Source organism: Pelmatolapia mariae, linkage group LG4 (assembly GCF_036321145.2).
Source record: "Pelmatolapia mariae isolate MD_Pm_ZW linkage group LG4, Pm_UMD_F_2, whole genome shotgun sequence".
Classification (NCBI taxonomy): Eukaryota; Metazoa; Chordata; class Actinopteri; order Cichliformes; family Cichlidae; genus Pelmatolapia; species Pelmatolapia mariae.
The window spans coordinates 16754095-16781293 of NC_086230.1; the positions used below are offsets into that span (position 1 = coordinate 16754095).

General features: G+C 41.0%; 1 protein-coding gene across 3 annotated transcripts; it reads left to right on the top strand.

The window, feature by feature from the left end:
- The first annotated feature begins 11929 nt into the window (after positions 1 to 11929).
- On the top strand, positions 11930 to 26682 carry nacc1a (nucleus accumbens associated 1, BEN and BTB (POZ) domain containing a). 3 transcript variants are annotated; one of them, XM_063471630.1, is made up of 8 exons: positions 11930 to 12667; positions 16742 to 16895; positions 18133 to 18411; positions 18581 to 19211; positions 19390 to 19560; positions 22883 to 22988; positions 23194 to 23291; positions 26104 to 26682. In XM_063471630.1, exons 1-8 carry the CDS (start codon positions 12480 to 12482, stop codon positions 26412 to 26414), a joined length of 1938 nt encoding a protein of 645 aa, XP_063327700.1. In that variant the 5' UTR covers positions 11930 to 12479; the 3' UTR covers positions 26415 to 26682. The 3 variants fall into 3 exon arrangements, with proteins under 3 accessions (XP_063327700.1, XP_063327701.1, XP_063327702.1); XM_063471631.1 differs by lacking the exon at positions 11930 to 12667 and adding an exon at positions 13168 to 13334; XM_063471632.1 differs by lacking the exon at positions 11930 to 12667 and adding an exon at positions 13396 to 13738.
- Positions 26683 to 27199: the final 517 nt, after the last annotated feature.

Genomic DNA, 27199 nt, shown 5'->3' on the forward strand with positions numbered 1-27199 from the left:
ACCAAACAGACATCATAATTCGTCATACAATGGGAACAGGACAATTCAACAATTGACACTGACTAATTAATATTATATTATTGTATATATTGTTTGGAGTTTAGTCTGTTACTGTTACTATTTTTACCATTTCTTCTTGGAGGAACTGTAACCCACATAATTTCCTTAGGGGTTAATAAAGTATTCTGATTCTTAATGTTTTAGGATACATGACCTGCCATTATCCAATGACACATCTGCTTACCTGTATCTTTTGCTCGTTTCTCCTTGTAGGAGCCATAATTAAATGTATTGAATTTTAATGATCACTGGGTTTTCATTTGTTTGGTTGCTATGGTGATGTGTAACGGGAGTCACGTGGGTGCTAGCGGTGACATTAAGAGGGCGTTGTCAGTCTGTCATTCACTGGTTTGATTTTGACAGAGAGGAGGGCTGGGTAGCCGTAGTTTTTGTTGACCGCAGCACAACGAGTTTCCCCTTGTTGCATTAGAGCTGTGATGTTTTAAGAGTTTGAATCGCGAGCCGATCACATTGCTCTGTAAACTTTTCAAGCACTTTAATAAACAAGCAAGCAATTCCACCTCTCGCATTATTGCGTACAGTTGACAGCGCGTCAGGCAAATAGGCAGGCTCCATCCCCGGCCTCTAGCGACTGTGGAAGTCGCCACACTCCTCCTCTTCTTTTCTTTTTTTTTAAACTTTAAAAACGGGTTGTGTGTGAGACTTTAAATCAACAAAATATAAAATATACATTTTAAATTGTTATTGATCCCTTTACCCCTGGTCCTAAAGTGTATATTTATTTTCTTACTCTTCTTATAGTTATTATTTGTTTACTTGCACTGCTGTAACTGGAGCCTCGTCGTCTCGTCTCTCTATATACTGGACTGTATGTAGCGGAGATGACAATAAAGTTTACTTTGACTTCAGCAGCGAGCAGGCGCACCGAGGGCTCTCGCGCTCACTTTTCACGTATAGAATTTCGAAAAAACATCGGTGCAAATTATAAGTCTGTATCATTATGTCTGCTATTTTCGTGTTTGTTGGTTTGTTTTTATTTTGTTTTATTTTGCAAGTTGGTTATTAGACGCTGCTCCAGCCACCCAGAGAATCCCCCGCCGCCCCGCCCTCTCCTCCCTGTGCCGCAAGCAGCAGGCGCACCTCGCAAACGGAGGGCGCCCTTACTCCCAGCAAATGGGCGATAGAAAACCGATCGGTACCTATGCCATTCCCAATATGCGCTGGCTGATGTCGGGGCAGCATGAGTACGAGCAATTTTTTTTTTTTTGCCGATGCCCGTGATGCCGCCCCCCACCACGATGCCGCCCCGGGCAACCGCCCGTGTCGCCCGTATCTAAAACCGCTACTGTGTATGTGTGTGTGTGTGTCTAAACAAGAAAACAGCAGGATGTGTCCCTATAATAAAACACTATAGTCTCCCCCACCATTCAACAGGCTGGGGAGGGGGTCAGAAACAAAGGAATGTCTTTGATCATACAGTTTGAACCAAGACTTACAAATTTAAGTAACACAATGACAACATTTAACAATTTGACTCCAACATATTTCTTTAACTTTAACTAGTAACTTAAACTAATGTAAGTCTATAACCAGCAAGCAACCAATAAGGTGATGTAATTTTCTACACTGACACGAGATGGCGCTAAATATGTTCTAAAAACTTTAAACACTTCTCTCTTAACTCGAGCTTCACAGACAGTGTTAAATCTATGTCCGTTTTTTGACAGCAGGGCTCCCTGGTGTGAATCAGCCTTTATAGTTGTAATGTTTCATGTTTTCTTTAATGACTTCTGAAGTTTAGACTATTTCTCTCTTATTAATCATTCTGAGTTAACTGCAATCATTTCTACTTCAAAACCATGATTATGCCTTTTAGACTCCATTCTTGAAGGCTGCTCAAATAAGTTGCATGATTAATAATGTTTAAATTCTAAATGTGAATAATCTGTCTATATTAAAAGGGTAGATACCACAGGCTTTTAAGGTGGTGGTAACTAAACCATTACTTAAAAAGCTCTTACTTGATCCAGGTGTCTTATCTAATTACAGGCCAATCTCCAACCTTCTTTTATGTAATAAAAAAAAAAAAAGAAAATCTTGAATGACTAGTTGTAAAACAGCAAACCAATCATCTGCAGAGGAATGATTTATTTGAAAAGTTTTTTGTTTTGTTTTGGGGGGGGTTTTTTGGGTTTTTTTTTTTCAAAATTCAGAATTCATCACAATACAGAAACAGCAAGTTATGAATGATCTTCTTATGTACTCTGACTGTGGACTCATCTCTATGCCTGTCCTGCTAGACCTTAGTGCAGTAGTCCATAGCATTTACTCCAGAAATTATAACACAATGTAGGTATTAAAGGCACTCTGCTGCTGTGATTTGAATCATATCTATCTGATAGATTCCAATTTAAGCATGATAATGAGGAGTCTTTCTCACACGCAAACGTTTGCTATAGATTTCCACAAGGCTCTGTGCCATGATCCAATACCTTTTACATCATACACATATTATTATTAGAAATCTGTGAAAAACATTTTTTTAATGTTATGCAGATGATACCCAGCTCTATTCATTTAAGATAATACAAATGAGCTAGTTAAACTCAGAAATGTCTTAAAGACATTAAAGGCCAGAATGACCTAAAAATCTTAGAAACATGATGTCTAATCAGATACTTACCTTAGATGGCATTACCTTTGGCTCCAGTAACGCTCTGAGGAATCCTGGAGTCACAGAGCACTTTGCTCTGGGACTGCAAGCTTACTTAGTGGTCCCTGAAGTTTTCAAAAGTACCTTGGAATAAAGGGAATCCTGTGAAAAACTTGCCTTGTAAAATGTAAAAAATTACACATAAATTAAAATGTACCAAAGTAAAGCGATCTCTCTCCTTTCATCTCAGACAGCATGGTCTTACGCCTGTTTGCGACCATCCTTTAATTTACTGCCATCTTGTGGCTGCAGTTGGTTATTGTCACTGAAAGTTTTGTCTCTGTTTTACAGGCATGTGTCACACTAGCACCCAACGTGCCTTGGTGATGCAGAAAATGATGGATTCACAGCCAGTGCACCTGATGGCTGTCTTCACACAGATGGTGGCTGAGGTGGTCCCAATGCACACAGAACAAGCAGCGTCACCTGGAGTCACTGCAAGCATATAGACAGACCTGGGTGCTGTAGAAACTATTGTTCTGCATTGTCTTAGTGAAGTCTTTTGCTTTTACTCACAATTATGTGGTCCTGTCTTTCTACAAACCCCCTGCTGAGCATGTTTCAGGTTTTTTATGATATAACCAAGAATAAAAAAGCTCAAAATAGAAGAGGCTGGAAGAAGCTACATTTTCATTTTTCCTCAGTCATTTAAAAAAAAAAAACTGATAAATGTATGGTATAGCTGAAGTAAAAGTCAATTATTCCTGTGTTCACATAGCTGCCTAGTTGCAGAGTAATTATCTAATCCACCATGCCTCAGACCTTGCCTTTTAGAGGGGGCATGCTGAAATGTTCCCAAAAGACAACTTGATGTATTTAATTACTGTGGCAGATGCTGTATTCATCAGATGTATTTCCTGGGATCTTTTGGCGCCAATTGCCTAGCTTGGTGGTGACTGCACCAAGTGCTCCGATTACCACTGGGACCTCTCTTGCCTTCCTTCCTTGCCACCTTCCACATCTTCGCGAGTTGTCCGTCTGTATCTGGAAGTCCCACAGAATCTTAGTTAGATCATTCTCAGCCACCCTAGGAGGCATGTAGGATGTTTTGACCTCAGAACTTCCAGGCCTCACTAGGCACAGATGTTTCTGTATATTATGTCAGCCATTTGATTGTGGCATTCCATGTATACCCTGCCTGCTAGCATCTTGCACCTTGCTGTTAAGTGCTGGATTGTCTCAGGGGCATCTTTATACAGCCTGCACCTGGAGTCTTGACTGGTGTGGTAGATGCTTGCCTTTATGGATCTTGTAGAGCTTGTTCCTGTGCTGCCATGATTACTGCCTTTGTGCTGTCTTTTAGTCCAGCTTTGTCCACCTACTGGTGGAACCTCTGTATGTTACCCACTTATATCTGCCAGTGGTATATTAGTGCAGGATCCTGCCATTCCATGATTGCTGCTCCTCTTGAACTTCTTCTTTCTTGGATTTCAGCTGCCTGAGGTATTCACTAAGCACCCGGTCAGTTGTCACCATCTTTCTGATGTACTCCTGGATGTTTGTTGTCTCATCCTGAACAGTGGTACTGACACTCATTAGTCCTTGGCATCCTTCCTTAAATTTAATGTACAGTCTCAGGATTTTGGGGTGAAACCCTCCATGCATGGTCAGTAGCTTTCTTGTCTTGATATCAGTGGCTTCTATCTTCTCCTTTGCCTTTGGCCATCTTATTATCCCAGCAGGGTATTGGCATTGCATAGGACTTGCCTGACCCTCTGCAGGTATTTGGTGGTTGAAGCTTTTCTAGCAGCCTGTTCTTAGTTCCTGTTTGCCTGTGGGATTCCCAAGTACTTGTAGCTGTTCTCAATGTCTGCAATGATGCCTTCTGGTAATGCAATCCAATTAGTTCTGACTACCTTCCCCCTCTTTGTTACCAACTACACTTCTCCAGTCCAAACGACATTCCAATATCGTCGTTGTATATCCTTGTGGTGTGGATCAGTGAATCAATGTCTCATTCACTCTTTGCATACAGCTTGATGTTATCCATGTAGAGGAGGTTGCTCATGATTGCTCCATTCCATAGTCGGTATCCATAGCCATTCCTGTCAATGATCTCACTGAGGTGCTTCAGGCAAATGTTCCGTCTACCAGTAGCTGGTGTTTCACTCTTCTGGTATCCCTGCCTATTTCTTTCTGTGCCCCGCTCATCTATTGAACCATGTGCCTGTTAGCCGCTATGATGCCTGACAGAAGCTTCCATCTGGTACTGAGGCAGGTTATTTTGATGGGACCAGTCCTTTCTGGGGATCCTTGGGGATCAGGACTGTCCAGCCTACAGTTAGCTATTCTGGGTGTCTCTCGTTGATTAGCAGCTGGTTCATTTGTGCTGCCAGATACTCATGGAGTGCAGTCAGCTTCTTTAGCTAGGCCTGAATCATGTTTGGGCCTGGTTCTGTCCAGCTCTTCATACTGGAGACCCTTTCTTGGATGTTTTCCACTGTGATGTTACTGGACCATGTTCACGGAGGTTGCCATGAGCTATTCCTAGACGCACTAGCCAATGAGCATTGACTTTATGGGTTGCGCCCTTCTCCCATACACTCTTCCAGTTCCATCTACAGCCTTGGTGCTGCTGTTCTCATACTGTTCCCCTGCCACTGAGCGTATAGCTTGGATGGTTCCATGGAGTCCAGCTGGTTTATTCTCCTGCCTTCCATGTCTCTGGTATACCTCTTCAAGCATCTGGCCAAGGCTGTGAGTCTTTGCCTGGAAGTTTCCAAGGCCTAAAGTATGGGCAGCTTTCTGTACTTCTTATCACCTTCTCAGGGTTCAAATTTCAATCTTCACCAAGATTCCATCTTTCAGGTTAGTTTCTATTGCACTCAATGCTCCTTCTTCCATCACACTTGGGGCTTGGTACCCAATATCAGGTGGGGGCGATGATATCTCCACCCTGAACTGTTGTCCTGGCTCTCCGTTGCATTTGTGTTGTACCTCGTCGATCTCCAGCTGTGATAGCGGGTCCTTCTTCTTTTTCTTTTTTTTTTGAATGTTGGAACACTGAGCTACTAATTCTTTCACCGTCAGACTGGATGCTGGGTATCCAAGATTCCATAGGTCCCACATCCTCTTCATGTAACACCTTCCGCTGAGGTTACTTGAATATATTGAATGAATGTCTAAAAAAACTGAAAATGAAAGCTAATGTTACAGAGGCTTCGGCATGTTTTAGATCGTTAATATTATAGCATGCGATTTCGCTACAAGAAGTCGTACTATGAATAATTTAGCAGGGAAGAAGCATTCCTATGTAATGAAGACATAATTCTAACAGTAACACGGTTCACTATTGTACTACTAATGATGAAATTCAGTCAGTACATTAGTCAAAAGACCAAATATATGGATCCTTTAACTGACCGTTAGCTTGTTAAAGGCACTGGGAATATGATGGGCACACCATGCAGCCAATCACACACAAAGGCAGACTGGGATCCTACCATTAACTGAAAGAGAGAAGGGGGGCAGACGTTCCGAAGACAGCAAGTGTAGTGGTACAGTCGAGGTAAACAGAGAGATAGGGAGCTGGATTTAAATGCAAGCGTGTTAGGAAAATTTAATAAACGAATGAAAACTTAAAATGATCAGCATCTGACTGCATTTCAGTGATACTGGGTGTCTGAATGTCTAAATGAGTCTCATAGGCCTGAATGCAAGTTTTAAGACATTTATAATTCTTCTTTGATCTGCTGCACACCAAAAACAAGCACAAGCAGATATTTTGGACTTTTAACTGTATTTTCATGAGTTTTACAGCTTTTCCTACTGATAAAAACCTCCATTACGGACATTCGTAATACACAAAGCAATTAAGCAATAAACAATTAACCTGTCGAACCCCAATGCCCACGCTACTGGAGGCAAGAGGGAGAACATCTGCTTTAAAGGGATGTATCACCAGATCTGTTATTTAAATATAGACATGTGGTATCCACAGAAAAGTCAGAATCTCAGATAAAAGCTTACAAAACTATTTCAACAACCACCAAGCAGATAAAACAGCAAACGATTAAAGAGCAGGTAAACAGATGAAGACTTTTTAATGAATTCCCAGTTGCACAATAAAATCACATTGCTGCACTGCTCTAAATCTCCGCGTGTTTTGTTTCCCACCAAAAAATTTTATTTTCTGCATTATTCAGAAAATATACTAGTCCGACATTGTGAACGGTATTGTCAGCCTCTGTCCCCCCCCCCCATGATTTCACAAATCATGTCAACTTGCACAAGGCTTAGCTATGTCTGTTTTTCACTTTCTACTATAGAAATTTTTGCTAGACAGTTAATTTTATACATGGAAAAAAGAGCTGTGCTGACAGATTGCTTTCTTTGTTCAGCATTTTGTTTATCACTTAGAAAAACAGTAAAATATGTACCTTTTTCACACTGACAGAAAGGGGAGTTTCACTGGCTGAGCCCACTTAAGATCAAAGTGGTCTGTATGCGGCCCATGATGTAAAATGAGTTTGACACCCCTGGTTTATACAGTACAAACATTTTCTATATAATTATGTCTTCATTACTTAGGAATACTGCTTCCCTGCTGACTTATTCATAGTGCTATATCACATGCTATAATATTTCATAACTAAAACACAAGATAGCGAATGAGCCTCTGTAATGTAATGCCAGTTTTCATTCAATATATTCAGACATTCATTCAATTGATCAAGGTATATAGTCAGACTTTTATTGTAATATACACTACCACTCAACCCAATGGCATTCAATCAGTACTGATCCTGAAACAATACAATGGCAAAAAACAAAACAAAAAACAACTAACTTAAAAATAAATTTTTATTATTTTCGAACTATTATTATGAATAAACAAAAACTTAGATGTACTCATCATGGAAATGTACCGTATAGAGTAATTTGTTTTCTCACTGTGCGATTAGTGCTGAGATTTACAGTCAATGTGCTTTCTATCTATTATTTCATTTTTTTTAAGTATTGTTTATATGCCGTTAGTTTTTCTTATTTGTTTTTGACAACAACAACAGCAAAAACAGTGCTATATCAATATACCTTCTTGGCAGATGTATGTGTACATTTCATGACTACCAGAACCATCATGGTTTAAGCATAAATTGATTGTTTATAACCGGTGAGACTGAGCTGCATACTTGTGAATGCCTACTTTTTAGTTGCTTGCAGTGCTAAAGAACATTGTCTTTGCATAAAGAGTTTGGTATACATTGACAAGATAACTGAAATCTGGGTCAGATCTCAGCTACACACCTACAAAGTTTCATGACTGTATCTTTGCAGCGTGAGTGCACTGACTAATCTGTCCACTGAAAGACAGACATGCAGCTCTTGAAAAGTACTCAAAACCAACTTTGCGGTTGTCTCAGCATCAATAGGGGTCCCCAGGACTACATTTTTCCACAATGATGCAAACACAGTCATGCAAGGTGAAAACAACACCAACCATGGTGTTGCCACTGGTAATAAAATAATAGCTATAAATGTAATTTAATAAATACACTGACTGATTTCTACTGTAGCACTTCTACTGTACCTTTTAGAACACTGTGGAAACAATTGCCAATCCTCACTATTAATTTAACTCCACGGTTAGTTAGAGAAAGGACTTGATGAGATGCCCTTTAATCGCCCTTTAAAATTGCCCAAATTAAAATTGTTCTTTAGCTATTGCACACTTTTCTTAATGTTTCTTGGACCACTGTCTGTCATTTAGATGTTTCTCCCATTGAAAACGCTACATCCAGATGAACAGAATCAGAATGGGATTTATTTACCTTGATGATTGAGCATGCATCAAAACATCATTTAAATGTTGTTTCATACTGATGAGTCCTCAGGTAGGTAGACAGGTAGACCTGATAGACATTATATTACCCAAAGTATTTGCTTGTCTGCCTTCTTACACATATGAATTGAACTGAAGTAATATCCCATTCTTAATCCATAAGGTTTAATATGATCTATGACGCTTTGCAGCTCTAACAGCTTCAACTTTTCTGGGAAGCCTTTTGACAAGGTTTAGGAGTGTGTTTATGGGACTTTTTGACCATCAGACACTGATGTTGGACGTAAAGGTCTTGCTCAGAGTTTCTGCTCTAATTCACCCCAAAGGTGATCTTTTGGGTTGCCAATGAAGTTCCACACCAAACTCACTCATTTATGTCCATATGAAGCTTGCTTTGTGCACTGGTGCAAAGTCATGTCTAATGCAAAGTCATGTTAGAACAGGAAGGCGCCATTCTCAAACTGTTCACAAAGATTTGGGAACATGAAATTGTCCAAAATGTCTTGGTATGCAGAAGCACTGAGAGTTCCTTTCACTGGATCTAAGGGGCCAAGCCCAACTCCTGCAAAACAACCTTACACCAACCCCTCCACCAAACTTTACTTGCATTTTTCTGGAGTCCAGTGGCATTGAGCTTGGTGATGTAAGGCTTGGATGCAGCTGCTTGTCCTTGGAAACCCATTCCATGAAACTCTCTACTGACTGTTTTTGAGCTAATCTGAAGGCTACATGAAGTATGGAGGTCTATAGGGAGTGACTTTGCAAAAGTTGGAAACCTCTGCACACTATGCACCTCAGCATTTACTGACCCCACTCTGTGATTATACATGGGCTAATACTTTGTGCCTGAGTTGCTGTCATTCCCAGTCACTTCCACTTTGTTATAATACCACTAATAGCTGATTGCAGAATATTTAGTAGCAAGAAAATTTACCAATAGGACTTGTTGCACAGATGACATCCTATCACAGTACCATGCTTAAATTCTCTGAGCTACCTGAGAGTGACCCATTCTTTCACAAATGTGGTAGGAACAATGAACATGCCTAGGTGCTTGATTTTACTGTATATGCGTGTGGCCTTGGAAGTGAATGGAATACCTGAACCTCAGTGATTTGGATGGACAAATTATTTCTTTTGGCAATATAGTGTGCAACTCAGCATCAGCAAAGCAAAAGGTGTATATGGGCCAAGAATTTCAGAGAATGGTTGACTGCAAAATGTCTCAGTAGGTTCTCAGTCATCCAGGTAATGGTAGTTTTGTGTTTGCTTGTTTTTTTGAAAACCTTATCACAGAAGATGATAGGTAAAACATCTTCAATAACCTAAAGATGTTGCTTTGTACCTATGTTGACTGCAAATGATTTTTCATCAAAATAATAAAATACGGATTTTTTTCATTTTTAAAAAAGTTTTACCTTCGAACCTTAGACAGTTCTTTTTATGTTGATCTAAACAGATTCAAACTAAACTGACGACACATTGCACTTTGATATGATCTCAGTTATTATATTTCTTTTCTTAATTTGTGTTTTCAAAAACAGGAGAACATTTGTAAAAACAGCACGAATAGGAAAATATTTGCGGAAACAAGACAAATTACTAAAAAGACTAGGTCAGCTGGATATTAAGAAGTGACTCTTTGAGATGTTTAATGCATAAGAGCAATAGCTGAGGCTCTGTTTAAGAAGATCAAGAAAGAAAATAATCAAAGAGAAAATACAAATTAATAAATAACTGGTAGTAATAATGAATATAACAATAACCAGATTGGCAGCCTGTCCAGGGTATACCCTGTCTCTCACCCTGTGACAGCTGGGATATGTGCGAGCTATCTGTGACCCAGAATTGGATAAGTGAAAGAAAATGTATCTATCCATGGATGAATAACAATAATTATTATATATACAATAATTTCCCTATTTTTGGTTAAATAAATGCATTATTGTAAAGTTACAATGCTATTAAAGTTACAATGATAAGGAGGAAATGTATTGGTGAGAAATGTATTGGGGTGACACTCCTGAAATGATTCTGCATTTGTCCTACTTCCCTTTCATTGAAGGAAACTTCAATGAAGTGAAAAAATATATATAAAGGAGGCATGGTCAGAGGCCCCTGGGTAACTTAAGGGGCCAAGACCAGAAGGCCAGTGAAAATGTTGATTTGTGTATTAGAGACTTTCCTCAGTTTAATAGTTACCAAGGTTGGCATTAGGGGGCCAATTCCAGTCAATTCCACTGATTGCTGATTACCTGTTTATCAGGTAATCAGCAATCAGTTAACTTCAGTAACACAGATAAAGTCACTGCTGAACCCATGCCTTGCCTGTTATTTTGTTTCAGACTGAATGTGCTGAAAGTATGCAATGTAAATCAAAGTAAAACAAACTCACATTCAAATCTTAATGCTCTACATCAGATTATTACCAGAAGAAGCACTGAGTTGAAATTCATCAGCAACTTTCTTATATTTTTCTTCAAAAGGTTTAACCTCCTAAGACCCGAACTCTTCCACGGCATGCATTTTTAATTTCTCTTTGATATTTGAGCATATTGGGACCCGATGAACGTAAAAACAAAGAATTACGAGATTTTTTTTTTTTACCTGATTTTTGTTTCTAAGAAAACTGAGAGCCACATATGAGGACATTCGTTTAAAGTTTAGATGGAACAGTAGTAGTATAATGTCCTCGTAAGTGGATATCAGGCACTTGTAGAGCAAAATTGAGTATTTTGGTCTAAATAACCCAAAATGTGATGTCCACATATGTGGACGCCAGGTCCTAGGAGGTTAAAATTGCTATAACAGGTATAAAAAGGTATAAAAATGTATAAAATATTGAATATTAATTAATTTTTGCTAATTTTTGTGCATAAAATGAAAAGATTAAAACTCATAAAACAATTTTTAAAAAGAGGCTTTCCATTTGATTCAATTTTATATGATGTATTATGCATAAAAAATAGAATTGGGCTGAAAGGTCTACTGCTTTATTACGTTTACAGGTTGTGTATCATGTTTTTAAAAAGTAACTAAGTAACTAATTACTTTTGAAAAGAAGTAATAAATTTGTAAAGTAACTGGATTAGTTTTTGGAGAAGTAATCAATAATTAGTTACTATTTACTTCTTTCAAGTAACTTAACCAACTCTGCTGCTGACATGTGAGTTAAATAATTCCCAGACTACCATTCGAGAGTCTTTAATTACTTAATGTTGCTTTTCTCCTTATTTTTGCTGACAGGGTCGAGTGAAATTATTAACATTAACATTGTGGGATACTATCCTTTTAGGTACCCACCTTGAAATACGCATTTGGCAAAAGCACATGAACAGAACAGTGCGAGGTTTAAGTGCCAGATATATGGAATTATTATATACATGAAATTATTATATTATCAAAGTATATATAGTCATAGGGTTTTCTTGTTCTTATGATGATGTCCACGTTTGGGGAATGTGCTCTTTTGATGGAGTTTATTAACAAACCTGTGATGACACAGGTTTGCGTTTCTGCGTGCACTCTGTGTCCACTCGGATTTTGATTTCGCTGTGCCTCCAGCTTACAATGTGAAAAAAAGAAAGAATTCACAGAACAGAGCACTCTATAGATAGGCTGCTATAAATAACGCCACTGCACGGCTTATAACTGTATGCCAATTGGGCAAATATGATAGGTTTCACTTGTTTACAGCCAACAAGGGTGCGGCTTTATCGCTACTTTATATGCGCCCGCGGAGTTCACTTAAGTTAAATAAGTACACACACAGAGAGAGAGAGAAACATATACACATACACACGGCCTACTTCCATAGTTCATTTGCGGAGAGGGAGAGAGCAAGATAGAGAGAGAGACTCAGACTAATTCCTCCACGCAGCCTGTGCCAATGCGCAAACAGTCTACGCCGTGGGATAGGTCTCCCCCAAATTGAGGCTGCGCTCTCAACGATCATGCGATTGAATGACGAGCGCGTCATGCTTGTCTTCCTCCTCTGCTGTTCGCTGCGATCGGTGGCTCTGCGTTCCGCAATCCCCTGGGATACTGTACCGCCCTCGATGGCTCTTCTATCGCCGTTCCGCTCCCACTGAATGGCTGTCCGGAGCGAGGAAAAACGAACCAGCGCTCTGCATCAGCTTCCCAGCGAGGGGGTGAGTGTCTTGTTCGGCCGTTGGTCAGTCGGTAGGGTCGTCTGATGATCCACCGGCGGCAGCGGCGGTGGAGGAGGAGAAGAAGGAGGAGGGGGTGGTCACCGTTAGATTTTTAAGGCTGATGGAGGAGGAGGGGGGACAGTCCAGCAGAAGCACCAGCAGCAGTGGGGCAATTAAAGTTTGGGATAAGTGCGCGACTTTAAGGGGAAAGCCGGTCCAGGCTGGCACAATCTAAACTTTCTATTGCCTTTTTCAGCCTAACAATAATAATGATAATAAAAATATAGCCCGTTATCAACAGCGGAGCAGGACACGTTTAACTTAACGAGCCTCACAAAACATGAGAAAATTCAACGGCAGTCAGTTTGTTTCTGTCTCTCGCTATCTTTTTTTTTTTTTTTTGGCACGGCAGCTCTTGTGAGCGCCGGCTGCAAAAAGAATTGTGCCTTGTTGTGCTCCCCCCACCAACCACCCCCCCTGCTCCGTGCCGCACTGGTTCCGTCTGGCTCGCCCTCAGCTGCTGCGTGTCCTGGGATGACCTGTTGATGTCGGTAGAATGGAGAATGGCAGGGGGAGCGATTTCCCCCGTCGCCAAAATATTTAAATAAGCAACATTTTGGGCCTGACTAACCGGCGTCGCAGCACGGCTACCTCGTCCGCTCGGCCAGTAAGTGCTTTGTTTACCTTTGTGAGTGCGGAAATGCTTGACATTGTGCAGCTGGGGCTGACTGTGCGTGAGGTGGATGGTGCGCCGGGCGAACCCAAAATATTTTAACTGTGGCGTTAGCTTTAGCCGTTAGCCACCTCCCATAGGCCGTGCTGCGGATGGAAGGAGAGGGCAATCAGATATTTAAGCGCTGACAGCCACTTGGAGGAGGGGGAATGGAGGGGGGATAGGGACTCCCGAAGTGGCCCGATTCCTGTAAAACTACTTTAGATTCGTCTAACCGATTGTCATTTGAGGGCACGTAAACAATCGCACGCCATCCTGGATTCCCCCTTAACGCATCCATGCTGTCCCTACCTCCCAGTAGCCTCCCGGCGGGGTAGGCACGGATCGGACACCCCCAGGTGGGTTAAACAACTCCTTATCCTTCTCCACGTTATTTGGCAACACTTTCAGCACAGAGGCACACACATTAAAGGGAAAAAAATCAGAAATAAGAAGTTAAAAAAGTGTGTTTGTAAAACAATCAGAGCCTTCTTGCTGTGAGGATAAGCAAAAGTCAGGCCTGCCAGGGGCACAGCTATGCAAGCATGGGCGCATATAATGAGGAAATGCCTATAGAGGGAATTGTGTGTGACAGCTGCATCAGGGGCTTTTCCACATAATGATCTGAAAGGTTTGAACCAGCATAAGAGTTTGGTGGAATAAGTTTCAAAATAGGCTGAAAACCAGTCCATCATAACACAACTGAGCCCCCCTTGAAATATTCTAAAGGCTGCTATTAAAAGTGTAAGGTCTTTAGTATGTTGTATGTCTGACCTACTTTCCTCCCAGGGCTGGCTGGTATGAGAGCTAAGCTACAGGGTTAGTTGGGGTGAATTTCATTTGCTCACACTGTTGCTGCTGCACTCTACTGTATATATTTAAGGACCTGAGATTATTCTTCTCATCCCTACAGGCCCCCGCTGCCCCTCCTTAGTGCACAGGGACACACACACACATGTGCGTGCACACGCTCGCATTCTCGCTCACTGCTGGGGCAAACTGTGCAAACACACCCCTGCTCTTGGCCCAGCGTTTGTGTGTCTTGATGTGCACGCATGTGTGCTTACTGTGGCTCGCCAAACTGTAAACAAGCAGTATTGTCTAATGTCTGTGTGTGACTCAGTGTGCCTTTTGTGGGTTTGTTTGAGTTTGTGTGTGTGCGCATCTGTGTTTTAGTATGAGGGAGAGGGGAGCTTGAGTGAGATGGAGACAAAGGGAGCATTTCTCTTTACCCTGGAGCTTGGCGAGGTCCCAAATGAAAGGCTTTGGATATGATGGGCTGGCTCGCTCCAACCCTCATCAGTCAGTCACACTAAAGTTTGCTTTTTATGCCTCTCACAGGGTGGGCTTCAGTCACTTTGCTCTCACATTATCAGATAGTATCTTACACTGATAACGCTCTATGTGTGGGTGCATGTAGGTTCAGCAAGCATTCATGCAACACTTTTAAGTGGTAATATATCTCTGCATTGCAGGCCTGTACCCTCATCTGCGTGCATAGAAATACTTATGACGGGCCTTGTGCTTTAAGTAAGCACGAGCAGTGCAATGCCATGTAGGCTGATCAATGGATCTGTTGTTTGCATTGCTCTTATTGAGGGTACAGAGGGCATATACATGCATGTGAATGGCACCACCGAAATTGCTGTTTATAGAGCGTACTATCGCAAAGCATTGCTGGTGTAATACCATCGAAGCATGTTTACATATCTTCACAGTATCAAGCGAGTAATGTAATATACCCTGCTTATAGCCCTCATAGCCACAGCAGAGGGAACGTTGGCTCATTTTAATTTAATATTGACAGGCATAATCTATCAATCTTAGAGCGGATATGGGGCAAAGGGGGGGCATGTTTGCCTCTGACTGTTGACTGAAGTGAATGGAAACATGCTATGTGGTTTTTGTTTAGGCCACACGCACAAACACACGTTTACACATAGAATACCAGAACATGACCCAGTTATCTGAGGACATGGGATTTTATAGCTCACGGAAGACACAGAAAATAAAAAGGCTTTCACTGAGCCCCCCGGGCACCAACAGCTACTGCAAGGTTGAAGTGACGTATAGGATTAATGAAATGTAGATTATCCTGTGGAAGTTTCAACAAAACTTAGTTTGAAATATCAGAGTGCTGCGAGCCTGCCAATACCATTCGGTAGACTGTGCGAAGGAGAAAATGCGGCCCATGTCATTTGGGTTTTTCAGGAGATGTATTGTTTTAATTGAGGGGAACCTTCCTTTAACAGACAGGCATTTCATTATGAATACTTTGGCCTAACAGTAATAAAACAGGCCAGTTAGATTTGCTCGGCGTTTTATTGCATTGTGTTAATGTGAGGTTCTGACATTCCTCAGCTGTTTAGCTTCTCTTTGAGCTTTCTGTCTTTTAACATAGCTGTGTTACATTACACCTTCACCTCACACTGCCTACGGGGGGAGTCATCACTGCAAAGAAACAAGATGAAGCTATAACATGCAACAGCAATCATGATTAAAGCGATGTAACCCACTGAAAAGTGATTCACAAAGAAAGTTTATTATGTATCAAAATGTCACATGGAGATCTACTCCACAGTTGCCGTATAAATATTCTCATTCCGAGTTCTTTGGCAAATCAAAGCGAGATCTGAAGACGGCCTTTCAACATATTGTTTGTAGTGGTGCAGTCAAAGGTCTCCTAACTGTTACCAGTTGCAAGTATAGTGGCGGCCCTGCTCTTTTCTGACCAGCCTCACGGTCAAAGTTTATCCACATATCGGCAAGACCAACAGGAAGGAGCTCATACTTGGTAAATGACGGCGGTTTTCACATGCGATTATATCTTTGCCCGTTCTCACATGTGGCCTAGCTGAAACATGCAGGAGGCAGCACCCGAGGCATCCACTTTCTTAGCATGAGTTTGCCAATTACTTATTACATATTAGAAGTTCTAACATGGAGCGCCCTGAAAGTTTAGTTTAGTGTGGTCTCCTTATTGAACAGGCTTTCAGTTAAAATGTATGAAGAACTGGATTGTGAATATGAAGTATGCAGTTACCTGAATTAAAACAAAAATCCTGTGCAAAAACGAATATCACAACCATCGTTATTTGGGTTGGTTTGATAATAGTTGTAGTTGTTTTATATGAAAAAGGTCTGATTATACATGTAGTTTGAGTTGGGTGCTCTTCCGTATCATGGGAAAAAATTCAGTGGAGAAAAAGAACGTGTTTGGGGGAGTGGGAATTTGGCTCAGTATTTCCATATATGAAGTCAATCCTGTTTTTCAGTAACCAGCATTTGGATCTATTCACTTCCTCTCTTCCTCATTTGTCCTCTTTGTTTGTTTCCGCCTGTCTCTATTCATTCCCAACAAGACCTTTTGGTGGTGTGCGTAGGCGCACCATGGCCCAGACCCTCCAGATGGCGATCCCAAACTTCGGCAACAACGTTCTAGAGTGTCTGAATGAGCAGCGGCTGCAGGGACTCTACTGCGATGTGTCCGTAGTGGTCAAGGGCCATGCTTTCAAGGTACTGGTGCACTGTTTCTCTTCTTTTCACTCAACTGACTGAAGGTTGTGGTTATAATAAAGAAGAAAAGACCCAAGTGTAAACAAAAAGTCCTGTGGCAATCGTGCTCCATGGAAAAGGAACGTCATTATTCTTCAGAAGAACTGCTGTTTGGACATTTTCTTGTTTTTTTGGGTGGGGGGGGATGTTGCAACATGTAACTTTTTGCAGCAGAGGCATATGATGCATCATTCAGTGTGAATCCACATTTGTGCAAGTTTCAATCTCCAGTCTATAACATGTTATTAATGTTTGTTTTAAAGATTGTTTTTTACAGGTTACAGGTTTTCTTTCATTTGCTGAGTAGTTTGAGTTATCCTGTCCATTAGAGACAATGTAATTTGTGCATTGCATTCATTCCTCAGTTAAATATTGGCCTGTAACTAAGGTTTGTTTGTTTTTTTTTACCTTCTCTGAGATCTTTCACTTTGAGTAGGGCCTTCTTTTTCAGGGACATTGAAAGAACTCGATTAGTATTTTAAAAATGAAAGTACACTGAAGAGCTACTAAATCAATATGTTAATAAATCATTGGCTGGGTGTAGAACAGGGGTGGGCAACTCCAGGCCTCAAGGGCTGGTGTCCTGCAGGTTTTAGATATGTCCTTGATCCAACACAGCTGATTCAAATGACTAAATGACCTCCTCAACATGTCCTGAAGTTCTCCATAGGGCTGGTAATGAACTCATCATTTGATTCAGGTGCGATGACCCAGGGTGAGATCTAAAACCTGCAGGACACCGGCCCTCGAGGCCTGGAGTTGCCCACCCCTGGTGTAGAAGCAGTTTACCAAAAGCTGTCAGAAGGGTTAATAACACAGGAAAACAAAGAAAACCCCAATTATCATATAACCCCCTGTGAGCAAGGGCGTTGGCAACAGTGGGAAGAAAAAACTCCCTTTTAGCAGGAAGAAACCTCCATCAGAACCAGGCTCAGGGAGGGGCAGCCATATGCCTATTGCAGTGTAACAAAGGGAGGATTGAGGGTCACCCAATCAAGCCCTAACTATGTACTTTATTAAAAAGGGAAGTTTTAAACCTAATCTTAAAAGTATTATTTGTTGTTGTTTTTTTAAATGAAGCTATACCGTGAGAAAATAAATTCTCCAAAACATCTCACTAGCCCTTAGTAAATCAGTATATTGTAATATGTAAAATCATTTTTAAATTATGTTTTATTTTTCTTATTTTTTTTCTTAGGCTCATCGAGCAGTTCTGGCTGCTAGTAGTTCTTATTTCCGGGATCTTTTCAGCAGCAGCAACAACAGCAATGGTGGAGGTGGCGGAAGCAGTGAGGCCAGCCCAACCGTAGTGGAGCTCCCGCCGGCCGTGCAGCCTCAGAGCTTCCAGCAGATTTTGGCTTTCTGCTACACAGGCCGTCTTAGCATGACGGTGGGGGACCAGTTTCTCCTCATGTATACTGCCGGCTTCTTGCAAATCCAACAGATCATGGAGAAAGGCACTGAATTCTTCCTCAAGGTAAAGCTAAATAGAAATAGAAAGTGAAGTAGCAGAAAACCTAAAGTCATTGTTTCATCAGTTTGAACTGGTAAAATACAGGTTATTTGAGATTTCTGTTTTAAGACTTTCTGCAAGGTAAGATCTATCTATTTGCTGACGCAAAGGTGATATATGCATTTATTGGTAGGTATCCTCCCCCAGCTGTGACTCCCAGGGCCTTCATGGAGAGGAGGCCCCACCTTCAGAGCCCCAGAGCCCTGTGACACAGACCAGTAACGGTGCAGCCCGGCCCGCCTCCTGTCTGACGCCGCTCCCTCTGGTATCACGAGTTAAGACGGAGCAGCCAGCGAGCCAACCAGAGGCGGCCACCCCTTACTCAGTGGTTTGCACTCCTGTCGCCAAGCGACTATGGGAGGGGGGCAGCACCCGAGATGGAGGTGGGGTAGGTTCAGGGGGAGGAGGAGGTGCCAGGAAAGCAGCCCGTTATTCCCAGGAGGCAGTGCGGGGCAGCGCTATCCAGAGCCCCGCAGGTCTCGGACTGGCTGTGGGTATGGGTGCCACCACAACCAACCTCGTGGGAATGGTGGCCGGTGGTGGGATTGGCGGCGGTGCCAGCACCAACGGGAACTCTGCAGCAGGCCTTATCATGTCAGAGGGCGCCAGCCCTGGCACCCTGAGTACCTACGCTAGTGACTCACCTATCAGCTACCATGATGACGAAGAAGAAGAGGAGGGGACAGATGAAAGTGCTGAGGAGCAGTACAGACAAATCTGCAACATGTACACCATGTACAGTATGCTCAACATGGGAGCTGCAGGTAATAGACAGAATAGTTATAACAACACATATAAATATATCTAGCTGAAGTTTTTCATTACACCTTGATTACATGTTTGTACTTTTTTGGTTTGTGGAGACATTGTAACAGCACAAAATATTCACATAAATACATTTTTATAGTTGATTCGAAATTTTTCCATATGGTGATTTTCTAGCTGCTGGTGAGCGTGTTGAGGCTCTACCAGACAACACGGAGACGCGAGGTCGGATGCGTGGCAGAGATCTTTCGTGTCTTCCTGCAGAACTTATTGCCCAAATAGGCAACCGCTGTCATCCCAAACTGTACGAGGAAGGAGATCCTGCTGAGAAACTAGAGTTAGTCTCAGGTATGTTTCTCTGTGTGTGTGTGTGTGTGTGTGTGTGTGTGTGTGTGTGTGTGTGTGTGTATACCTAAAGACGGCAATATTTACAACTAAATTAAAAAAAAAAAAAGAAATTCAAAATGATTAGATTTGGGAGACAAAAATATCCAAATTTCATAGAATTGTCTTGGCTCGCTGTCTCCAAAATGTCAAACTTAACATGAGAAACCTGCAGGTGGGTGATGGATGAAAGAAAAACTGAAACCTTTGACCTTTACACTAAAGGGAATCCAGCGGTTCTGTGATGCTGTCGGGGGGGATGTTTTGCTTTTGTGGTTTGGGTCTGCTTGTATCTTTAGAGGCAAGCAAGGAATAAGAAAGAAAATGCCATGTGTGATCTCCTTTTTCTTATGATGAAACATTTCCTGTTGGGAGAGGTCTCCTCCACCCATCTGCGGAGTGCAAGGGGTCACTGAATAGTTTGAATATAAAACTGATGTTCACTGTTTGGCTTTCAAATCGCCTCTTCTCAGTCGAGTTGAATTGGTTGATGGTTGATGAGAATCAAGCATCTTCTACAACCATCGTCAACCATCAACAGCAAAACAGGAAAAATCTATTTTCTAGTGAAGTACCAGAGACTGAGAATCTAAAGTGCAGCATAGCTGTTGTGGTGGCCTGATACTGTTGTTGGATTTTCTTCTTTAATTTGTTGTTTGTCCATAGGTGTCAAAACGAAATATTTTTTTGTAAAAAAAAAAAAAAAAAAAAAATGGAAAATACCTTGATTCTGCTACAAGTGTATTAAAAATGAAGTCTTTACCTTGATCTAAACTACAGAAATCATAGATGCATTTATACCAGACTGCCGTTGGGTCATTATCTCATTTGTAAATATAGCCAAGCTGCTTCAAATCCTGCTTATACTGTGCTGGCAGTGTTTTAGGAATTCTTGTCATGCTGAAAAATTGAGCTGTTCCCAATTAGATGATTTCCAAATGGTTTCACATAATGGATCAAAATCTGACAATATATTTCTGTGTTCATATATTTAATCAGTTTTAACAAGATATCTAACACATCTGACTGAAGTGCTTGTAGGTTGTAGACACTCAGTGTTGTATCTCTCTCCTGACCTCCTCTATATCGTTATGCATGCTCAGTCCTCCTCCTCTGTACACAGTGACAACAATTTGAACCAAAAAATTCCAAATTGGGTTCATTACACCATAAGACCTGTGGATATTGATTTTCAGTCCAGTTCTTGTGTAATTTGGCGCACCTCAGCCTTTTCTCCCAGTGTTGAGTCTACAAGTGGGAATCACCAGATACTCCACAATACGACATTATCACAATACTTCACTCATGGTACGATATTATTGCAATTTTTAACATTTTGTGACATGCTGCGTATTGCAGTGAGATATATTGTGATTTATCATGTTTTCCAACTGCACATTATGTCCCTAAATTAAACTTTGTTTGTATTGATTTTATCCAATACGATAAAGTTATCTCATTTCAGTTATTTATTTGTTTTTTGCTTCAAAATTAGATTGTGAAGCAAACCAACACTGTCACTGAATTATTAAAACTATTACATTTGCATTCAGCAACCTTCCTGTTCCATGAGTATAACCAGAATACAGCCAGCTGGCAGTCAGCTGAGTCGAGTCCCCACGAGTTATCCTTCTTCATAAAGGCTCATTCAGACTGATGGCAACATGTTGGAAATCTGTCTGCATTTCTAAATTAAAAGTTTCTGTAAACCTTCAGTATTCTGTCTGAGGCAGCTTGCTGTCAGTCCAAGTCAGGCTGCAACTACTTGCAGAAAGGTTGCTTCCTGTCAGATGACACGAGCCTGCTTCTTCGTACTATATTGATATTTGGTATCCCTGTGTTAATATGATATCGCCACACAAAGTATCATGATATGATACTGTATCTTTATTTTTTTTTTTTTTAGTTTTAATTTTAGTTAAGTCAGTGTTAAGTGACTTAACATACAGAAATCCTTCCTCTGTAAATGGTCAGCAACAAGGACTGAAAATGAATAAACAAAGAAGCTGATGTCCAAGGAAACGTAGTTCTTCAGAAAGCCGGAAGAACTATTGCTCAAGACCACGTTAAAAAAAATTACAAGTCTGGCTCCTTGGAAGCAAAAATAAAGATAAAGAAATGAGCAGCTGCTTAAGAGTTTTGCACAGTACTGCATATATCAGAAATATGTTATCAAATTAACTTATCTTATTTATATATTTATCTGATATCACAAGGGCAGCAGGGTGGTGTTGTTGTTAGTACTGTTGCCTCACAGAAAGGTGGTCCAGGGCCTCTCTGTGTGGAGTTTGCATGTTCTCCCCGCTTTTGCGTGGGTACTCAGGCTTCATCCCACTGTCCAAAGTCATGCAGTTAGTGGGGTTATTTTAATTGATAATTGTGAAATTGCCCATGGGTGTGAATGTGAGTGTGAATGGTTATCTGTCTTTCTGTGTTAGCCCTGCGGCAGGCTGGCGATCTGTCCAGTGTGTACCCTGCCTCTCACCCCATGATAGCTGGGATAGGCTCCAGCACACCCACAACCCTGATAAAGATAAGGGGAAGAAGGACAGATGAATCTTATATAACATAAAATAAAAATAAATATATATTTTATTTTTGTGTTGTTTTTAGGTGAATAATTTTATCTGCCTCAGTCTGCAGTCTGGAAATCAATGACATTATGGTTAAAGGGTAGAGCTGAACTATTAAATACATATAGGCAGTATAGTATGAGGCCTAAATAGGACAAGGCAGGTAGCACTGATATATATTCATATCTTCAGAGGACGCTGTCCTCAGATGACTGAGATTGGCACTGGCAAGCAGGGCTGTACTGCACATGTGACTCAGTTTGTTTATGTCAAGGACATACTGTGACTGTGCGTGTTACCTTACCAGTGGGGTTACACACTTCACTCTGCAGCAGCATGTGCCTGTGTCAGAGCAACCTGAAGCAAGTGTTTCAGGGTAGTTTTATACTACATTTGTAAAAGTCAAAGGAATAAACTGAAGTAATGAAACCAAATCAAACCTCAAAGCTGTGACATTTAACTGGCGCACAGGCTTCTCTCTCCCCACCCACAGCTGCAGTGTGATATGAATCAGAGCTGTCGCTAGATAAACAAACTCTCCATTCCAGTAACCGAAAGCGAAGATCCTGACTGTATCATTGCTGTACCTGACCCACAAAAGTTGAAGAAGGGAAATGCCATAAAACAAGATAGCAGATAATCTCAGTAGATAATCTCAGTAGATAATCTATAGCGATAATAAATGGTCTCAATTCTTTCTGGATTCTTTGCAGGTACTTCTGTGTATATATCACGAGCTCAGCTAATGAACTGTCATGTGAGTGCAGGGACCAGACACAAGGTGCTGCTGAGGAGGCTGCTGGCCGCCTTCTTTGACAGGTTTGCTTCTTCCCTCGATTTGTCTGGGTCTATTTATGCAAGTGTTTCATGCAAAGCGTAGTTTTAATATAGAAATTAAAGTTTTTTTGTTTTCTTTTTTTTTTTTTTTTAAATCTGCTGGCATATGAAGGATAAATAAACTATTTTTGTGTTTCCTCTGTTCTGTCTACCTCTTTCTTTTTTTCTTTTTTTTTTGATGTATCAGGAACACTCTGGCCAACAGCTGCGGGACAGGCATTCGCTCGTCCACCAATGACCCGAGTCGCAAGCCCCTGGACAACAGAGTGCTCCATGCAGTCAAATGTGAGCGTACATGTTTTGTCTGTCTGTGGGTGTTTGCCCACAAGCATGCAAACAATTTGTGCATGTACTGATGGAGGGGAATGTACATGCATTCACACTGCATGCACACACTGTGTATTTACACTGTAAACTAAGCCGTATCATAACCGTAGCTGAATTAATGAGTTAGCTGTGTAATGTCTCAGTTTTTCCTTTCAGGTACATTTAGATAGTACTAATAGTAACAACAATAATATTAATCTTTATTAATACTTAGTAATTTTTAAAAAAAATCCACATTACAACGTGCCTCACAGCAGCAACAAAACAAGCATAGTTTGGGGGTTTTTTTTGTTTTGTTGTTTTAAAAGCATAAATAAGATTTGCATTGGTATGATTAGTGTTTGGCGATAACTCTGTGACCGCTAGTTAGTAACATTCACTCTGAAATCGAGTGTTGACATGAGACACACCAGAACAAAGATATTGTCCTGCTTATAGTGGGGTGATCATTTGTTTAGACGTTTTATAGCTTTGAGTTTTGAGAGTTGCCCTTTTTCTTTACAGCTGTGCTTTTTCAGTAAAACCTTGCTGAAAGTGGAAAATGTATCCATGCTCACCATAAAATCAGATTTAAAGACATGTAGCTGTGAGCGGGACTCGTGACATCACTACTAGTCTGAAGCCTGTGTTGCACAACACACATAATACATTGTGAATAGCATTTCAGCAGCACATGAAACACTTTCAGCAGTCTTTTTGTGTAAAACTTAAACCAAAAAATATGTATGTTCATGTTTGCAATCGAGGGCTGAACAAAAAATATATTTTTAGAGCTGTTAAAGACAAAATAATCATATTTCACTTGTTTACTGGATCATACCAAACTAAAAATGGCCATGCATCACATGACTGGTTGTAGCTGATGGAGTTGTGGAGTATGCCACGTCGTTATTCTGCCCAGTGCAGAGCATATTTACTGTGGTGTGAGCCAGTAAACAAGTTAAATGTGACTGTTTTGTCCTTGTTGACTTGAAAGTTTACATTTTGCTACCTTTTCACATTTAGTTTTTGGACTACATTAATTGGATCTTGGGTTCAGTATTCCACTGAGGTTTTTGCCAGTTGAAGCCTGACCTTGTTTTAGAATTTCTAACAAGGTAACAGAACTACTTTCATTTTTATTATTTGCAGAAAAACATCTCCTGCCCAAAATATTATGCAAATCATAGCATTTTTGTCTTTGAACATGCCTGGAGGGGATACTCTATCATTCTCTTGGCACCTTACATGTAGGTGATGTGCCAAAACCCCTGTGGGTGAAAAACAAAGAAAAAAACTGACTGTGCCACCCATTACTTAAACCAAGCAATTTCTGTTTCAGTAGTGAATATTAAAAACATTCCCCTGAAGTAGATTTTCACCAGAAATCAAACAGCAAAACAACTGTTGCTTTGTTGAGGTCACGCCACATGTGCTGGGGTTTTCTTATGCATTTCACATACTGCAACTTTAGTCAGGATAATAAACACTGAACATGAGAGACAGCTGGATAAATAACTTGGCTGGTGTTTATAAAAGATTGCGATTGTCTAAAGTGTTTCGGTTGAATTTTAAACCAAGTGCATAAAGTGTTGATTCGCATATTAAATAGACTTTCTTTTGTCAGTCATGAGTCGTTTTCACATATGCTCTGCAGCCCTGATCATTTCTAGAACTTACTCAGCAGAGGTGCTCATGAGAAGGAAGATGTCCGATCCAGTCGAGTTGCAGCGTTCTTTAACTTGCGGAGATTGTGTAATATCAAACTGTGCCAATAAGCAAATAGCACAGGTGATCATTTGGTACACGCAGGTAATAACACAGGAATATTGCCTATTGGTTGTCACTTGTGCTGCCTCCGCACTCTCTCTACAGGCATTTCCATTGACTATGCCACACAGAGTAATTCCAATAGTGTGAACACCTCTAAAGCAGGCTGTTTCATGCTGTATGCTACATATAAATAGAGACAACTATGGAAATATCCTCATCTGATTCTTTTGAAATTGTCTGAAGGTTTTTGTGTGTAAAGTTCTATAGAGACTGTCGCGGTTCAAACCAAAAAGAAAAAGCCATAGCTGTAGTCATTTCCTAAACACTGTAACTCTCATACAACAGGCCGCTGTGTGCCTATTTGTCCATGAACTCCTCCTATACAATCAGGAGTTCAGCAGCCAAACCTGGCACACAGGTACATCTTAGATTCCTGAAGGTTCTTATCTATATCAGCCATTGTGACATCATCATCATGCTGCCTAGGAGCCACCTACAAATGGGTTAACATGATCTATTTTTAGCATTTCTGCCTTTATACTTCTTCTTGCAACATTGTATTGTTTTCATTCTGTGACCGCAGCATTTAATTTATATCCGCAAAACTTGAATATTGGGATATATGTGATGTATTATGTTGCCTGGCAACCATCTAAATTTAGAGCAGGACCTAAGCATTGCAGGCGATCCATAAAAAATTGACTCACTTTTATACTGTCAGTCCCATATAATCCAATATAGTCCTTAAATATATTTATCAACAAAGCTATTACCCCTTTTAGGTTTTGTTGCCAGTATCACAAATAGATCAGATCATACTGTAGTATGTGCATGTACTTAGAATAAATCCATCTTCATTCAAATATTGGTGAAAGTGATGCTTTTGTCTGTTTTGAGTAGAAGACAGACAAAAGGATCTGTCAGTACACTCGTGAAATTCGTTCTTGGCTCCAGTCACATCATAAAAGTGTGATCAGCCTAATTATTTTCCCTTTTTTTTTTTTTTTTTTTTTGTCAGTTTATTGCCAGAACTTTGCAACCAGCTTCAAAGAGAGCGAGATGAACGCCATTGCAGCTGACATGTGCACCAACGCCCGACGTGTGGTCCGTAAGAGCTGGATACCCAAGCTAAAGCTACTGATGGCGGAAAGTGACGCCTACTCTGCGTTCCTTCCCGAAGGTGTCAAGACAGAGGAAGACGCCCTGGGGGCGGATCCAACCTTCGACCCTGCCTCATTGGAGTCCGCCAGTGGTGCTGGTATGGAGTCAGGCGGCTCTTCAGGTGAATCGCTACCAGGTGTGGGTGGGGACGGAGGACCGTTATTTTGAATGTTTGGTGACGCACATACAGTATTCCCCAGTTGCGCTTGCCTCCTCACTCTTTGGCCCACGCTGATCTCTCACATCTTGACTGTCTATACTACACTGTTAGGGTCAACAGTTGTTGCCCTGATGTAACCAGGACTTGAAAACTTAATTTTTTTTTTTTGCTTTGACTGTATAATGGAGGTAATCAAGAAAAGGAAGGGCATAAGAGGGTCTTTAGTTGTGTCCTAGCTGCCCTCTGCCTCCCCTTGTCTTTTTAAGGTGTGTAAGCGCATCCACTGTTGCATATTAAATACATTCCCTGAGGTGCTGGTGGTTTGGGGGGAGGGCAGGGAGTTACCAGTGCAGCCTGAGGAGGAAGAGATGGCTGGATGGACAGATTTCCAGGAGCAGAAGTGACGGGTATATTGAATGTAAGTGTCGGTGGCATTTTTCTCTATGCAAACCTGACAACTTGTATTCCAGCCTCGGGAAAGAAACTAAATTTCAAAATAGATACATTATTAAAACAAAGTAACACTACCTGTTCTTCCTCCTCTTGCATCTTCCACTGATCACCCTGCAAGTATTCTTCAGCCTCACCTCACCTTTCTTGAGACCAGAGAATCTCACTCGAGTGTTTCACTGTGTGCTGTCTTATAGAAATATATCTCATCTGCCTATTTTTTATTTTTTTTTATTTTCTTTGCATGTTTCTCTGTCTGTAAACTGAAAAGTGATCTAGAAAGAAGAGTGAAAGCTTTTTACTCAGAAGATTGTAATGGGGAAAAAAATTGAAATTTGAAGGG